This window comes from Papaver somniferum, chromosome 5 (assembly GCF_003573695.1).
Source record: "Papaver somniferum cultivar HN1 chromosome 5, ASM357369v1, whole genome shotgun sequence".
Taxonomy (NCBI): Eukaryota; Viridiplantae; Streptophyta; class Magnoliopsida; order Ranunculales; family Papaveraceae; genus Papaver; species Papaver somniferum.
Window position 1 is genome coordinate 65737968 of NC_039362.1, and position 18590 is coordinate 65756557.

At 36.5% G+C, this 18590-nt stretch overlaps 2 protein-coding genes across 3 annotated transcripts; both read right to left on the bottom strand.

Annotated features, from left to right (window-relative positions):
• Positions 1-3972: 3972 nt before the first annotated feature.
• Positions 3973-7839, bottom strand: LOC113279136 (heparanase-like protein 1). The gene is made up of 10 exons (XM_026527840.1): positions 7691-7839; positions 6029-6254; positions 5901-5937; positions 5632-5815; positions 5417-5568; positions 5107-5340; positions 4815-5004; positions 4586-4711; positions 4391-4490; positions 3973-4296 (listed from the first exon to the last, which is right to left on the bottom strand). The coding sequence occupies exons 1-10, from the start codon at positions 7837-7839 to the stop codon at positions 3973-3975; spliced, it is 1722 nt and encodes a 573-aa protein (XP_026383625.1).
• LOC113281768 lies at positions 7541-15081 on the bottom strand. 2 transcript variants are annotated; one of them, XM_026530609.1, is made up of 19 exons: positions 14866-15081; positions 14702-14774; positions 14478-14600; positions 14216-14385; positions 13917-14066; positions 12998-13144; positions 12833-12893; positions 12341-12663; positions 11893-12024; positions 10728-10847; positions 10316-10402; positions 10055-10186; positions 9813-9933; positions 9608-9733; positions 9380-9514; positions 8936-9087; positions 8630-8770; positions 8048-8362; positions 7541-7925 (listed from the first exon to the last, which is right to left on the bottom strand). In XM_026530609.1, the coding sequence occupies exons 1-19, from the start codon at positions 14917-14919 to the stop codon at positions 7839-7841; spliced, it is 2649 nt and encodes an 882-aa protein (XP_026386394.1). In that variant the 5' UTR covers positions 14920-15081; the 3' UTR covers positions 7541-7838. The 2 variants fall into 2 exon arrangements, with proteins under 2 accessions (XP_026386394.1, XP_026386393.1); XM_026530608.1 differs by having other exon boundaries at positions 12833-12896.
• Positions 15082-18590: the final 3509 nt, after the last annotated feature.

The window sequence follows — 18590 nt, forward strand, 5'->3', positions numbered from 1 at the left end:
GTTGGTGGTATTGATTTAAGTGTATCCATGGTGTCAGAAAAATTGTTGGCGGGAGTGTTAAGAATGGTTCACTGAGTTACAGGTCTTGAAATGGGACGGCAGGCGCATCGCGTGCGTGTTATACTAGTGATGCATAAATAAAACTTGGATCGATCTGATCTATTAAATAACACATGATCATCCTTCTAACTTTCTTCACTAATCATTGACTTCATTGGTTAGAAACTTATTTTATTTATAAATTTTTTTTAATGTTAATGAATTTCAAACTCAGGTCTTTGGTATCGTCACAGAAAAGTTATACCACCGTACTACAGTGACATCAACAATTAAATGAAACTTAAAAGGATCTAATGACATGTTTAGAGTGACATTCGGTTGACATTTCGGCGTCATTTGTCGTATGAAACTCAACCGACAATGAATTTGAAGCTAATTTTATGATCACATGTTCCTCTTATATATATATATATATATTCCTCCCAAAAATAAGTACTTTTCGGGACGTTCGGGATGTATAAGGTCACCATCTACCACTTCTAATTTCAACCGTCGAAGATTAATAGTTGAAATTAAAATTTCTAAATGATTTCCATAAAAGAATTAACTATGTCATTGGATCAACAAAGTCCATAACAAAAGGCTTAATATGTCAAATGCAATCTCTTACAAATGTTAAGAGTTGCATCTAGATCAATTGTCATAAACTGAAAACAAAATGGTTTAAAGGAACCTCTACAATCCCCGGTACGTCTATCACTTGTTAGCAACAGCTTTGGCATTCTTCAGGGCAAAAAAAAAGACTCCCAGGATAAGGGGATTTACTTTTTGGTAATTTAGACAAAATAAAACACATTATGATACGCAAGTTATACTAGTTAGTTATCAGCAACAAGCTTACAAGTGAAATATACAATTCGTTATATATAGTAAAATTTGGTTACACCGAAAAATGCACGTAACATTCTTTTACTAGATTGTCTTCCTACCTTTTCTATGATATGCTTGTGATTCAAGTGTGGTCAGGAGACTCTACCTATGGACTCCATGCACCCTATGTACTTGGTTTGGATGGAACCTCCATCACCAGTAGTTTTAACCAACTGAACGATCTTGGTTTGCAATTCTGCGTTTCTAATATCAAAAATAAATGAATTGGGTGGCAAAAATTTGTATATTGAATAGAACTTTCCTAGTCTATAATCAGTAATATTTTTCAAGTCTAACAGTTCATCGTTTATTCCTCCTCCTTGGATACATGGAATATCGTTTATTCCTCCTCCTTGGATACATGGAATATTGCCAAACACTACTGGTAACTCTTCAGTTAAAGATCTTAGGATGGATGTTTTGTCCCTAACTGCGAACTGAAATACACACTTTTACCCTAGAATTGGTTTGTTGCTTCCCATAGAATTTGACAAGATTTCACCGTCTTATTTTCCTCTGAACCAACAATTTTGTCTAATAGAAAAAAATTCATCACATTCCAGAATTGACTCTTTTTCTACTCCCTCCGTCCTAATTTAGATGCCAAAATAGGATTTTGCACAAAGATTAAGAAACACAAAGAGAATAGTTTTTTTTTCCACAATTACCCTAGGTTAGTATTTAATGTTCCCAGTTTTAGATGTCTAGGTTTTTGTTGTTTTGTTGGAAAAATTCAAATTAGAAGAAATATATAGAGAAAAGTATTTAAGAGTGTGTCTTGAAAATTGAAATACACAATTCTCCAAATTATGGCATGATTCCAAGTTAGGGGCAAATCAGGATAAAAGGTGGAAAAATATGAAGTATAGCAAGTATTCTAGGACAAAAAAAATCCTCAATTTTAGCATCTAAACTAGGACGGAGGGAGTACAATGCAATCTGCTCTTCACTAAGACTTTCTCCTTTAGTCAGTTCTCTAATTTTAGCATCAAGTGAAATAAAAGCAGCAAAGCTACCCTTTATATTTATGCTTTTACTAGCTTTATCCCCATCCTTGCCTACATAGAAAAAGGAAAAAAGTAAATGCTAATGAACTCTAACCATAAACCATCTATGATAGTGATATACACTATGAACTCATATTTTATTAAAAAAATGGCAACACTTAAGATTTCATTGAACATAATGAAGTCCAATACCTAAGAAGTTCAGAGTTTTATCAAATACAATGAACTCCATCTACACAAGCATGAACAAGACATGATAGTTCACCAAACATGATGAACTCCTATAATAAAAAAAACTAAAAAATCAGGAATTCATCAAAAAGGATGAACTCTACACAAGCATGACCAAGACATGATTGTTCACCAAATAGGATGAAATCCTATAAAAAATAACTAGGAAGTCATGTTTTCATCAAAAATGATGAACTCCATCTACACAAGCATGATCGAGGCCTGATAGTTCACCAAACAGATTGAACTTCTATAAAAAACAACAACTAGAAAGTCATGTTTTCATCAAAAATGATGAACTCCATCTACACAAGTATGACCAAGGCCTGATAGTTCAGCAAACAAAATGAACTCATATAAGAAAACAACTAGGAAGTCAGGAGTTCATCAAAAAGGATGAACTCCATATACATAAGTGTGACCACCTCATGAGAGTTCATCAAAGAATATGAACTCCGAAAACAAAACAACTAGGAAGACATAGTTCATCAGATAGGATGAACTCCATCTACATAAGCATGACCAACGCCTAAGAGTTCACCAAAGAGGATGAACTCCGACAACAAAATAACTAGGAAGTACAGAGTTCATCAAAGAGGATGAGATCCATCTATATAAGCATGACCAACGTCTGAGAGTTCATCAAAGAGGATGAACTTCGACAAAAAAAAAACACTAGGAAGTACAGAGTTCACCAACGAGGATGAACTCCATCTATATAAGCATGACCATCACCTGAGAGTTCACCAAACAGGATGAACTCCGACAACAAAAGAAGTAGGAACTTCAAAGCTCATCAAAGAAGATGAACTCTATCTACATAAGCATGACCAACACCTAAAGATTTTACCAAACAGGTTGAACAATAACAATGAACAATTAATATAAACATGATGAACATGCATTTCAATATCAGAAGAACATGCATTCGAAGATAAAAATAAACTTTCCAGAATCTTAGATATGAGATTAGGGTAAGTTTATGTTTTGTATCGTACCTTTAATTTCTTCAAGATCTTGGTCCAATAATGTTTGCACAGTTGCTTCTTCTTCAACTACAACTAATTGCTTGTCTTTATCTGATTTATGTGATTTCCTTTTTGATTTCGTCATGAGAGTTTTATTGAAGTTTCTTTTGGTTGATTTTTTTGACAAAATTTGGTATAATTTTTGCGTTTAGTTGTTTTTTAGGGTTTGATTAGTCGATCGAGTATATTCATGTTTTTCTCTCCGACTCTGAAAGGAAGATAGGAATAAATGAAGAGAAACGTTTTCCTGATTTAAGAGGATTTGAAGAGAATATGAGAAGATAGACGGTTTTTGTGATTTAAGACGGTAACAGTTACAAAAGGTTATTTTAGTCCATTTAACATTTTCAAGACCAAACTGCACTACCGACTTCTCCGGTGGACCAAACTGTTGCGGGTCAGGCGAGAAAACTTAATTTAGTTTGTATGACTTGATTTCCACCAAGAAACACTAATAAATTTCCGATGACGTTAAGAAAGGATGATGAATATAGAATAGAAAGTAACAGAAAACTTATGATTATTCTTTTTATATTTTGATAGCGGTCAATCCCACGTACTTATTGTACTTGTAGTCAAGGAGACATCAATTAGAGATCTATTCCACTGCTGCTACCTAAAATTCGACATTTTTATAAAAAAAAAATCCGTTTTTTCTCCTCAGGAATTCAATTCAATTTTTTAAAAATAGCCAACAAAAACTTGGCGAAATTGCATAGAAAATTTGTTTCAACAATGGGAATTAGTGTATTTAATACTAAACGGTGTACCCCGTCTTATGCCCATGCACAAGCTGGTGCTTTGAAATCTCTAAATGTAGCAAAGACAATTGAATCAGGAGCTACTTTAATCGGCAAGGAACCATCAACGAGAAAAGGTTTCATCGGAGGAATGTCCAATCTCTCTGTAAGTACCAACGGAAACCCATTTAGTAGCATGACTTCACTCTGAATACAACCACCTTTGGCTGTTAAATGATACTCTTCTCTGAGTTTTACACCTTCTGGTTGCGCCAATGGGTACAAATTCACGTCGCTCTCAACGGAAACATTGAATGCAGTACAGTTGGACATATTGATCAATAGTATTGTAATACCTGGCTGTAAATCAGCAGATTAAACTCATATTAGAAGTTAAAATATAGAGCTAGAAAGAGAGAAATGAAACTTTCATTTCTTTTAGCTAGAGCCATACCTTCATCTTAGAACAATGAGAATAAGCTCGCAAGTATGGAGAGCCATTGTGAGTCGTCGATAGTACGCTCTTTCCCATTAATCGGTGCCAAAGAAGTGCGCTGGTTAAGAAAATAACAACTTTGTGGATTCAGAAATTTGCTATGAAATGAGCATTGATGAATTACATGTGCAATAGACAGCAATAAAGACTTACCTATAGTAATCTGGATTTGGAACCATAGTTGTGGCATTGAGAAGACCGTAGTTCCCACCGACTAAAGTTTGTCTGCAAAAGACTTTATTGTTGAAGGCCGAGGCCATCCCGAGCTGATCTAAGTACCTATGAGTCAAACCAATAAAACGAGTTATGTATTAAGACTGAAACTTTTGTTACTAGAGAGTAAAAAACAAGGAATCGGACGATAAAGGTTTTCATTTCGCACCAGAAGCTATTAACAAATGTATGAGAGACTGTTTTTCCACCGCTGTTATATGCACCACCAGATTCTCCAACCCAAGCCGATGCCCATGGACCAAATATCTGAAGGGTTGTCTCAAGGTCCTTGTATGTTTGAGCCACCTTATCAAGAAACAATGGGTCTCGGATATAGTGAATTAAATTAGGATTTACACCTGTGACATGAAACAATCCACAAATGAAACACCGAAAATCCACATGTACATTTGCATTATGCAAAACCTCTCCAAGAATAATATGAAGACGAGTGCGTGTACCTGAACCGAGATTGTAGATATGGTGAGTTACCACATCTATGACATTAGGTCCTGATTTCTGCAGGAAGGAAGAAAACCATTTCTCGTCGTAAAACCCTGCCGGACCCAACAGTTTCGGCTGTATTTTAAAACGCCGGTAGAGTTTGTTAAGCAGTTTCTTGAGCCTAATGACATCTTCCGCGTATTGCCTAGCATCTACTCGTGCAGAAACGCCGCTTCCACAAAGTTCATGTCCTATATGGATCATGGAAGTAAAAGTCAGTTCAACATATATACTAAGAACCACATTACAGTCTGCTATTATCCTTACCGAATTCCCACGAATCGATCTTGTATCCTTTGAAGATAGTGTAGTTAACGAAATCACGAGCATTTATCGAGTCCCAGTGACCGTCATAGAGACCATATGCAGTTAACCTTTTCCTCCCGTAAAGCGCATCTATTCCAAATGTTACTAATGCTCTGCAACAGTTGCAAGCTTAGACAAAGACGATGGAAGATAACAAGTGAATAATAAGAAATTACCCTGTGTCAGCCATCAGGGCATTGATTTGATCCCATCTTTCCATGGTAAGACATCCATCAGCGAAACCGAAGAAACCGTTCGTGCTATTTTCTAAGTTGTTGCATGTCTTTACTGTTTTTCCTACTTTGTACAAGACTTGATCTTGCATCGAACCTCCGATACGGATTCTCAAGGCCTTAAAAGCTGTAATTCAGTAAAAGCTCCAGAGTTATAATTTTCGTACAAGTTTTTAGTTTTGAAGCTAAACCAAGGGTTTTAATCAACTTACCTTTGATAGCATTGGAAAGAATTGGATTATTCAAATTCTGTAAAAGTTAAAATACATGCATTCAGAAAATTATGAAATGTATAAGAAAAGCAGATGAAAATAGCTCAAAGAAATTGGAAGTTATATACCAGGTTCATGATGCCAGATTTTCCCCATGGACATTGACCATAGTAACATTTTGCTTCTGGCCACCAATCAAGAGTTGCGCATATAAAGTTATCATCTGTTGTACCAATGGATGTCACACCTTTTACAGTAACTTTAACATCATCACCTAAAACCAACGGAAATCGAGATACCAGTAATGAAAATAGAAGGATTCTGAAACCCGTTAACACAGCCATGGCATAAAATCTGGAAATTAAGAAACAAAATGTGGAAACAAAGAAGGGAAGAAGAAGATGAACAAACATTTATAGGTAAAGAGTAACCAATAAAGAGAAAAGGTGAGATAAGTAAGATAACCAGAGTCCATGACATATCTGTTAAAGAGTTTGTTTTGATTGAAGTATGAAGTTGTTAGGGTTTAGGTTATCATTTAGCGTTTTCCTTCCTTGTCATTCTATTATTACAGTTGCACTACTAAAGTTTTACCTTTTAGTTTCATAGTATTTGGTGTCAGTTATGTTCAGTTTCACTTGTTTCGCATTGGAGTGACCATAAAGAAGAATATGCAAGATTAATCTACGTTCCAGGTAAATAGATAAGTATCCAAATTTTCTGTTTGTATGGTGCTCTGGGTTGTGTTCTTTGTCCTGCAACTTGTTATAGTGGTATTAGTTCTGTCCTTGACAGGACCCGGCTCCGGATCTTATTATTGCTCCTAACGCTGGATTGCTGCTTATCCTAGCTAGCTGGTTACCCACCATTGTATGTCTTCTTTACCATAGCAAAATTGCATTCTAGTCTTAGGAATTGGTTTCTCCTCTTTATGTGGAATTTCTTTTTGCGAGATTCTTAGCACCATATAATATAAAAAATCCAAGGAGTCAATTAAGAGATGAACGTGCCAGTTATATTTTCTGACTACTGCGAAGAAGCTGCACATCTTGCTGCCTCTTGCATTGGCACTGTAACCAAATGCCCTCTAACTGACTTCAATTGCAGATTCAATTAACCCATTCAGGCAACCGATGGCGGTGGAAGATTGTGTTTTTTACCTTGCTTGCTATTCAAATTGCGTACTTTTTGGGATGTCAGGTAAAAATTCCACTCAAGAGACAAAACGGAAAACTGAGGACTCAAATCGGTTAAGGTTATCTGAGAAAAGGGTCATTAAACTCTTTTTATCGTCCCACAAACAGACTGATGATTGCTAAATTTTCTTACACACCATCGAGGAACTGAGCTCTATGCTAGCAAGAGTCTCATATAAAAAACATACTAGACGGCTGGGCACACCATTCAAGGAGCAACTTAAAACAAGACAACCTGATCTTCAGCTTTATGTCGACTAATTTGTAGCTAAATTTTCTGGAAATTTCGAATCATTCATTACAGTTACATCTAGGAAAGTTGGGCATGAGTGACCCCAGATAAAGGTGCAGGGTTATCTTTCCTGTACTTTTCTTTTTGAGATGCACTAACCTAGAATGAGAGTCGGTTGATTTAACTTCAATAGTTTTAAAACTCAGGCAGTATTTTTCTCATGTCTAGTTTTTTTTTTTTTTTTTTACCTTGCATTTCTGTTTCTCATACACTGTTTCATCCAAATTGATCTCAGTTCACAACAAATAATATGATAAACTGAGAAAGGAGATACATGGGCAGATAAATGGCTGACATTTTACATGCTAATGTATTCTAATGTTGCAAGATAGACCTTCAAAATTTGTAAGAGCCTAAGTTCAAGCACTTCGACCTCTCCAGCTATAACCAAATTTCTGTATACCTTACGACCTGCAGGGCTAGATCCAAAATTGCAGGTCCATTGAGCCATTATCTGTTTGTAGCCGACTTCAGTTGATCATATGAAAGCTGCAATCTGTGTCTTTCTTCGAGATTCATGTTAAGTTCATTCGATGACTGCGTTTACAAATAACCACTCTTTCAGTAACATTCAAAAGGTTGCCGTTGTTATAAACATCAAATGCAAATATATAATGCTGGAGAGACCTGTGTATTATCATACCCAATTTAGGGCTTACCTGTAGAGAGAGCAAGTTCTGCAAAATATATGTCATCTCTGCCTTACATGAAGACAGGGCTCGCCTGAGTTTCACATCCCCACGCATAAATATAAGGATAGAAGTGATTGCACTTATTCTGTTTGCCCGGTCAAATACCGGTTCATTGCATTGATGTGCTATTAAGGATCCCATCAAGTTCAAGACGAGACTTAAAAGTCTGCCACTCCTATCAAACAGGAAAAAGCAAGGTACAAAATAATATTGGCATATCCGCATCTGATCTTTGTCATTAGACTCATCGTAATCGACATCATCATTATCTTCTGGAATATACTGCAAAATTTAAAGCATCTAGGATATGAGAATCAGATATTCATTCTTTCTTTGACAAAATATGAACAGAAGGTAGTTGAAAGAAAAGAGAAGAATAGAGGAGATAACAGCGTAACTTTATAAGTATATCATCACTGGTGAACCAGAATGATAGAAAAAGAGAGAATATTTTCTTTTTAGAGTGCAAATAATATGTGAAGAGGCAAATGCAATCAGGAAATTTAGAGAACAATAAATTGAGAAATTGAAAGAAGACAGGATACTTACGGAAGCAGCATCAAGCAGGTATTGCAACAGAGAGTTGGCTAAATTGCAAATACTCTGCTCAGGGAGTATTGTTGGTTTGGAATCCAGTAGAACAAGTAATCTGAGCATGGCACGCTTGTTGTCTAACGGTGGGTTTAGAGACTGTAGGTCAAACAGTGACTGCGTGAGAGAGTAATCCAATATTTTTTTACAGGACATATATTGAGAAAAGCAGTAGTAACATTCATGCTCTCTGTTCTGATCGATCGGACTTGGATTCGTACAGATTGAAAAGAAACAAAGGTGAAAAAAGAGTTTACTCCTCACCAACTCAGAGACCATAATCCTCTGTAGCATCTGCAGAATTGTAGCATCATCACCTATGTGAGACAAGCAGGAACACACAACGTCTGTCACAGCCTTAACTGTTCGATAATGGGCAGCGTTCTTCTTATTGTTTGCGGCACATTCTGAATTTTCTGCCAAGTTCAGATTAACTTGTCAAAATGGATGCAAGAAGAGAATCAAAGGACATCTGTAAGCTCATGCATCCATTTTCTCCATGGCAAACCCCTATCCATTATAGAAACAAAAGAGAAAAGCAAATGTGCAACTAGGGTACTCAGTGGAGGGAGGTCTTTACATCTGATCTCTCAGTTAATTGAATTGATATTTTTAAAACGATAAACAATTTCCCACTTCCGTGCAATATCTTGTTTTCTGATGAAAGGAGACATTTACGAAATTAATAAAATGTAATGCTGGTGTTACCTGGGGTAATTGTAAAGCGTGTCAGCAAAGTGACACAGAAACTGATATAGTCCGCAATCTGGATGTGCCCGGCTTTATGGGATGAGTCAAGCACTTCTATGATCCGAAATAAGACAAATGGTTCCAAAGTGTTACCTGCTTCCATATAGAAAGAAAAGAAGTGAGGATATATTTCCAAAAACAATCCAAATGGAACTTCAAGAAAATTCAAAACAATTGAGTACTCACATAGACAACAAGAAGCTAATGACCGAAGCAGAAGTGGATCCAAACTGGAGAAATAATACAAAGAAGAAACAGCAAGTTCCTGGCAATCTCTAGGAAGCTTTACAAAAGGACCATTGTGCATAGCTCCTGTGGTAAGGACGTAAATGAACATGACAGAAGATGATATGCTTTCAACTTATGTTAATTAATATGTGCTGATTAGTACCTTCAGTTTGAGGAGTACTGTAGAACTCTGTTAACGATTTTTGCAAGTTATCATATCCCGAAGCAAGGGATGGGTTTATTGGAGCACATTGTCCTAGACGAAGAAGAAGATGCAAAATAACCTACAAGTAGCATCCTCATTTTAATGTTAATAAAGAAGATAAAGCTTTTCATTAATCAACATGGAACTAAACAAAAACTATCCTTTTCAATATAGCATTGAGGGCAGATCCGAATGCGCACCTTAGAAGATGAAGGGTGTCCATCACCTAACTGGACCAGCAAATGAGGAAGCTCTTGTATCCAACTAATCTGAAAGTCTAATATCTCCCACTCACTTGTATCTGCAAACAGTGCAGAGGTGTCCCTGTTTGACTTGAAGAAAAGAACAGTGCAGAGGTTTAGGGCATTGCATGAAATGGACATGAAAAAAAACGTGATGTACAGATGATTAAAGATGACTATACAAATATGACATCAGAACCAAAGGAAGCAAGCACTTACAGGAAGTAACATTTCTTCGATCGCATTTACACAAGCAACATTGAGTGCAGAATTTGGTTTGCAACCTTTGAATGTGTTAGTAAACGCCTGCAGACAAAGTAGTATAAAAAACACTGTTCTCAGAGGACAACATTATAAGCGACCTTACGTTAAATGAAGGACAAACTGAACGGTCATAAAAATATAACTGCAGCATTGATACTTGAATCTAGAAATCATTTAAGGGTTCCGACAATGTTAGACAAATAAACTTTATTAATAAGATAAAGTCACATCCTTGATCTGGAAAATGATGAGTGACCCCAAAAATTAGTGTGTTTGGAATTGCTTAACAAAGGAAACGAGGAAAAAAAAGGAACAAATGGAAGAGCAGAAAAGATAATAACAGAAAACAGAAGAAAGAAAATCAAACCTGTAGAAGGCGAAATTTCCAATCGCTTTGCACTCGTGATACTAGTCGTGGAATGAATGGAAGCAGCAAAACTGTATTATTTTCCCAGATGGATCTACTAGAACGCGTACTACAACAAATCTGGAAATAGAGAACAGTTGCTAGTTAAAATAATTACGGCAATGCTATGGTAAAATGTATCCTGATTTCCACAAATATTCAAGGAACATGTGAAACATGAACGGGGAACCCAGCCGTAAAAATATCAAAGCAACAAGCTTATCAAATGATTCTGAATCAAACACTAAAATCTATGCTTCTCAGCAATCACTTTGGAAAGGCTATGGTTGCAGCTAGGGTTTTGATATAACAAACTTTGACCAGTAAAAACAAGTCCCACTACTCTGAATCAAAGTTCTTTCATGAGAAAAAATAATCAGTCATAATTGCTCTTGCCGTAATACAATTCTTTATTCAGGTATGTAATCAAGAGTAATTAATTTCTCTTCCATCCACAAATTATTCATAGATAAAAAACTATTGAAGTCCATGGGCCCTAACTAATCTTGAAAACAGGGTTACAAGGATTGGACTCAGGTGAAGCAGAGGAGGTGTGGTCATATTAGACTCATCACAAATTAATAGATAAAAACTAAGTAACTATCCAAGTCCACGGGCACTAACTAATCTTGAAAACCGGGATACAAGGATTGGACTCGAGTGAAGCAGAGGTGTGGTCAGATTAGACTCATAACAAATTATTTACCTGCTCTGATACCGTATTGAAGTTCATGGGCTTGGCTAATCTTGAATACTGGCTTACAACGATAGAACTTCCCAAGGCTTATTAACTGCAGGATCTTAAGCTGCCCATCCAATGTGAGGCTATTATCAGCAATAACTGACACCTATGAAACTTTCGACCTTTCGAAACATAAGCACATACAGGCAGCTCAAATGAGGAATATCCTAATAAGGTTGTTCAAGTAGATAACAGGACTATGTTCAGCTAAATTATATAGAAACCTAAGACCGCAAACATAATTAATTGGCAAGCAAAAGATCAAAACCGGGGATGCCTCCCATCAAGCTAAAACAAGAAAGCTTCCTCTTAACACATGGTAGTAAAGCTTTAAATAATTACAACATTTGAGAGAGATTACGGAAAAAATAGAAAGCAGCAAACCTGTGCAGACAAAGCATTTTCTATGAACACTAGGAACCTTCCACCCAAAATTGCAAGAGGATCGACGGCTTCACTTATGCGCATAAGGGTTTCAGCTATCCCAACGTTCCACACATAATATATCTCATCATCCTACAAAATAGAGGCAGATTAAGCAGCAATAACACCAATGACCCAACAAATGCGGTAATGGTTGTGTAGTACACACAACATTACTAATCCAGCAATCCACATAATGGCAGATATCTCGGCTTTAACTATGACCGATCATGGATCATCTTATTGATAGGGAAAACATATTATGATACAAAAGCATCCACTTTCAGTTACAAGAGCGAGATCCAATTTTCAAAATAAATAAATAATTCATGTAGATCAAAAATAATTCAGGACCATTCTCAAGATAAATTGGAAGTGTATGTCATTCTCCATGTAAAAAAGGACACACCTTTTGTGAAGGCTGATGAATCGGGTCAAGTGGGAAAATTTGCAACAACTTCTTCAATAACATCTGCATTGTAAACTTTCCCAAAACAAACTCGGCTCCTTTAGACATAGAAGGGACAAGAACCTCAAAACCTGTTTCACTGCTACTGTTCCCAAGAATGAAAAATTTAACGGCAAGATCGACGCACTTAAGTACACATGACATACAATCAATTGACTTAACGTCAATTTGCGACATCACACGAACTGAAGAAGTAAGTTCTTGGAAACAATTGTACAAAATTTGCAAAAGGTCTTCTAACGTCGTAACAAGTGAAGCAAATCCTGCACAGAGAGGTGAAAGACTGAATATCTTTATTCCCTATAACTAAAGAAACCCAGAGGTTGTGAGGAACAGCTTGAACATAGAAATCAACATAAGCAGTTCCGTGAACATGCAAACATACTAGTAGTTTCTGTAGGCAAAATATACTTGTATGACCGACTCACTTACCAGCATTCTTCTTAGGTGCCTCAGATTCAAACGCATGCAGTGCTCCACTTGCATTGTTACACTTCTTTAGCAGAAAAGATATTAAAAAAATATATCAATAACAGATGACTGAAATTCAAATACAATTCATAAAGAACAAATGGGTAAACTGGTATTATAACGTACATTTTCGGATGCTGAGCCAATTTCTTTATTGACAAAAGGCAACAATGACAAGCAGTGAACCAATCCACCAAGAGCATTCTTGAGTTTGCCCTTGTCCTCGAAAAATATGTGATTCTTTCGCAAAATATCCCCATAATTCTGAAGAACCTATTAAAGCCAAAAACTCAGTACAGTAACTTATAAACAAAGTCCAACAACAACCCACCAACTAAAAGCTACTCAGATGCTGATAGTTATAGCAGATACAAAGTCAGTGGTAGCTATTTCCAAATATTTGAGAAACATTGTTGAATAACATTAATTTCATACAAACAGTGACAGACCAAAGAAAAGGTTGCGTGACCAAGGCTTTACCAAGGCGAGGTTGGCTTTTATCTTAATCCGATTATGGTAGCTCAATATGTTTTCAAGTTATGTTAAAAGAGAGTGACTCGGAAGTATATATCTACGTGTTTGCTGTTAATATATTGTTAAACATCTAATTGAGAAGTTTTGGTAAGAGGCACATAGACACAAACTTTAAAATAAAAAACCCGGGGAATTTCCTTTGCAGCTGCACAACTTCATTCTTATTAGGATTAGCAAAAGAAGATCTCAACTTTAAGTGAAGTGCTAGATCAACAAGCCATCCTGCCTACACCGCATTTCCGATTATTTTCAAAACAAGCAGCTCACTGGGTTGTGGCCTAAAGGAAAGCAATTGTTGGTTTACAAGAACTCAGAGCAACCAATCCGAATTTCTAAGCCTCCTTCTAAAGTAAAGGAACACGGACACCGTGACAACCTAGCTAATTAAGTCCCAAGAAGATGGCAATCTGACATCGACATGTTTAACCTAAAGTAGACACATTCATCGTCACACAGCCAATTGAATCCAGTAAATAATAACAAGAGTTTACTGAGAAAATGTTCAACATACCTTTTCAGCTGAAGATAAAAATGAAGATGGATAATGCTGGACAACAAGGTCAAAGAATTTAAAAGCCATCAACCGGATATCGATTGCTAAATGTGTCATTGCGTTAAATATGTACGCCATTATCAGGGAAATAAATGGTCCGGATGCATCCTGAAAATAAATAAAAAGCAGAACAAAATTAGTGAATGTTATGTAGAAAATAACTAAGTATGTTATTAATGTCAAGGTGATTATACTTTAGTATCACAAAAAGCATATACATGTACATTACATGTAGGTAAACAAGTCTTTTAACTTACCTCTAGTGAACCAGGGAAAATCACAGTTTTCAGAAGTAGAAATAACGCTTCACGGACCGCTTTATCTTCATCACTTATACGTTCACGAAGCTTTTCAATTATAGCAAATCTATGCACTTTCAACTCATTTGGATATTTAATCGTTAAGTCACCGATACCCACAACCGCATCTTTTTGCCGAAACAAAACAATTTTTTCATATCAGTAAAAACAATTCCACTACTCTATACAAAACCTAAAATGTAGAATACTCAAATATTACCTTTTCGAACTTTGGCATTGTGATGAGATGTCTGCTGAAGCAACTCTTTCAAAGTTAACCCTTTTTTACTCAATGCTAAACCAAGTCTCTCTGATGCCACACTTTGTTCAGGTAAAATAATTGCTGTTTCATATCCGTCAATCAATAACCCATCAACTAAACCATTATCTCTCATATAAATCAATAAAAAAGAATGCATTTTTAAGGAAAAAAAAATCGAGTACCTTTTGATTGGATGTTAGTGTTGGTAGCATTCTTTGCTGGGGGTAATTTTCTTCCAATCTTTCGTTTGAATTTCTGCATAAAAATTCATTGAGAAATATTAATCCAAAGTAATCTCAGAGATACAAAAAAACAATATGGAAAAGGGGTGAAAAAATTCAATTACTTTAAAATCTACACCACGTTTCTGCTGCTTTTTTGATGTGGGTGGTTTCCCCATTGATTAAAAGCTTGGGGTTTCAGAGATGGTTCTGTACTGTAATCGATAGAGTTTTAGTGAAGAAAAACTTGGAGGAGGAAGTAGAAGAGAAAGGAAAGAATCAGGGTTTTTGGTTTTAACTGAAGATGGTTGTACTGTGAAAAGGTTACTATCGGAAGAAGAGGAAACACTTGTAAAACGATGTGAACGGTTGAGCTTAGGTTATAGCATCTCCAACGGTAGGTCAAAAAAATCCTAGGTGGATGTTATTGTTAGACCCCATTTATTTAGATTATATCCCTGGATGTTAATAAGATTATTTATACTAAAACTCATCTCCAGTAGTTAAGTTAAGGTTATACAATGTATTTTAGATTTAGATAAATATTAAAAAAATAATATTTAGCTTGATTCCATATTAAAAATATTTTTTAAAAATAAAATTGATGACATGGAATTAGTTAAGGGTCATCCTGAAGGTGTAGTTAAGACTTTCTTTAACACCTTCACATTTAGTATTTAATCCCTCCTAGTTTGTAGGACCCAACTATTGGAGATGCTTTTATATTAAATGGGGGTCTAAAATCCTATGTGTCATTGAAAAAAAATATTTTCATCCTCTGTTGGAGATGCTCTTAGGGCTTCAATGCCTAAATGGTATAAAATGTAAGTATTAATATTCGTAGGGGTAAATATGAGGAGTAAACAGGGTTCTTCCTGGCTTGATTGGGGTATACCCAAATTAATTGGGATATACCTAATGAGACAAAAGCTAGGTCATTATGAAGTAAAAGAAACCACCCCTTATCCTTATATTTTCTAAGTGCAAAATTGCCTCTCCAATGATTAACACTAATTTAATTGAAATGATTAGATTAGTTAAATTAGTTAGATTAGTTAGTTGATTTACATTAGTGGGTTTGGAAATGATTGAGAGTAGGAAAGAGTATACAGTACTAGAGGAGGGTTTTTGGGTGTGGGGGGGGGGGGGGGGGGGGGGGTTAGGGTTTTTGAGAAATTTGTGATATCAGTGATTCTAATCCTGATTTTGAAGTGGGAGAGTCTTCTAACTTTCCTCCTACAGATGAGTACTTGTATGATGACCTACCAAATCATGATCAAATGGATTACATGCATGATCCTCACTTTTATTTTCCTCAAACTCAAGATGGATATGGACGTGATGAATATCTTGAGCCAAACGTAGAATCCAATGACCCAGAAGAAGAGAATGGAGCTGAAAGTAATCAGGTAGACAACCTACATGGTGAAGATTGTGATTTTTCCATTCAAATGATCGATTTTATTTTATTTTCACTTTTGCTTCCCAGGGTCGGCAAGGTCGACGCTTGTCGATCATGCCGACCTCAAGCGCCGGCGTGGTTTATATTTGAACAACGTGCCGACTTTTCATGAGCAGTACCCGTGTCGGCAAGGTAGAAAATTTGAACCCTGCCGACTTCCAGTTTTTTTGCAACACAGGAGTCGTGATTTGAAAATGCTTACGCCGGCATTGTAGTGGATACGTAGACCCTGCCGACTATATTTCGGTCGGCATTGTTGAATTTTTCTACCATGCCGGGTATTTTATAGTCGGTATGGTTTTATATGTCGACCCTGCCGATTTTGGTAATACATATCAACTAACTTTTGACGTTTTGTAGATTGTTGCATTGGTACCGATGATGGATCAACTTCAATCTCACAATATTAGGGGTCCCGATACTTCCGCACATTACGCTAATAATTTGGAATGAGAGGAAAAAAACGACGTGGTCAATTGGATTGTTGAGAAAGCAAAAGAAAAGATGTGCGTTCTAGTGAAAAATACCCAACAGAAAGATACACGGTTTGAAATGGTATGCGAGTGTTATGGTTCGTCGGACGCAAGTCACAAGAGAAAGGGTTATGTGTATGATAAGAAGACGACTAGGGTGTACAAGACGAAGTCAAAGAAGTGTGGATGCTCATTCAAGATTATATTTTGGAGGAACAAAGAAACCGATAACGTGTGGAGAATGAATAGAGTTGATGTTGGTTGGCATAAACATAAAGATCCGGAAACTCTTGTTGGGCATTGTCAAGTTGCCAAGTTGAAACCGCACGAGTTCGAACAAGTAAGAACAAGTTGGGTAATTAAACCAAGCAAGCTCCTTAGTAAGTTCAAGAGGGATGATGACAAGAATAACCTCTCTTCATTGTCTACAATTTATGCAGGCAAGGAAACTATCAAAAGAATTGAATGGGATGGAAGAAAGGTGATGGAAGAATCGCAGTGGTTAGTACACAAATATAACTACACCGTGAAACACCATGAGTCATCGGAGGGCTTGGTGAATCGTATTTTTCTTGCGCATCCCGATATGATTCAATTGGCGCGTTGCTTTTACCAAGTTTTGTTCATGGATTGTACTTATAAGACGAATAGGTACAACATGCCTTTGTTGAACATTGTAGGACAAACCTCGGATAAGCAATCGTTCACGGTGGCATGGTGTTTTATGGATCGTGAGAAGGATAATAGCTATATTTGGGCATTGGAAACTTTGAAGCTTCTCTACCACGAAGACGAGACTCCCGGGATTATAGTGACCGACAATGAGCAAGCAATAATGAACGTTGTGAGGATAGTTTTTCCAAATGCACAAAATTTGCTTTGCACTTGGCATATACAATTCAATCTTAGAAAGAACTGTAGGAACCATATCCAAAAGCCAAAGGCAAAGAAAGGCATTAAACGTGAAAATGAGGAAGATGGACGTCTTATTAAACTAACTAAAGAGGAGAGGGAGAAAGAGAAAAAGAAAGAAGACGAAGAATGGAAAGAATGTGAGATCAAGTTTGGGTTATTCATGAAAGCGTGGGATAAGGTGGTTTGGTCGATGAGTGTTGCAAGATATGAGATAAACTTGAAGGAGTTCGAGGATGAGTGGGGGACTAATTACCCCAAAGTAGTGGAATATTGAAAGAAACAATGGTTGAGGCCACACAAAGAGAGGTTTGTGTATGCTTTTACTTATGACTATAAATATTTCAAACTTGAATCCACAAGTATGGTAGAGCAAGCTCATGGAAGACTAAAAGGTCTACTTTTCACAAGTCAAAATGGGATTGTAACGGTGCAACATGCTGTCCATGAGTACACTAATAATGATATCAACAAGATAAAAAAGCAATTCCAAGAAAGTAGCTTCCGTAAGTTGAGGGAGTTTAAGGAGGATAATTGGTTGCTTGTTGGTATACATTGCAACGTCTCGCATTAGGCAATACGTTTTATGATGAAACATCTCAAGTTGTATCAAAAGTATGACAAGCTGAGCATTCCTTGTAAGTGCAGGATAATGAAGGCTACCATACTTCCATGTTGTCATATGCTTGGTAGGTATAAAACTCCCATTCCTCTTGAAGATATCGATCCTTATTGGAAGCAACTATCTTTCAAATCGGCTCCAAGAGAAGATCCAGGTGAAGAGTTTGGCGACATGGAACTTGGGATAATAATCCTCGAAAAGTACCGCAAGTTGAATAGGTTGGACAATAAAACTATGAAGCACAAGTTGATGCCGATTGTTTACCCTTTTATGGAAGAACTTCAAGAACCGGCGAAACAAGATCCTTGTGGTAGACCACCTACCACAAAGACGAGGGTGGAACAAAGGGAACAAACTAAAGAGTATTTGAGTACAAAATGT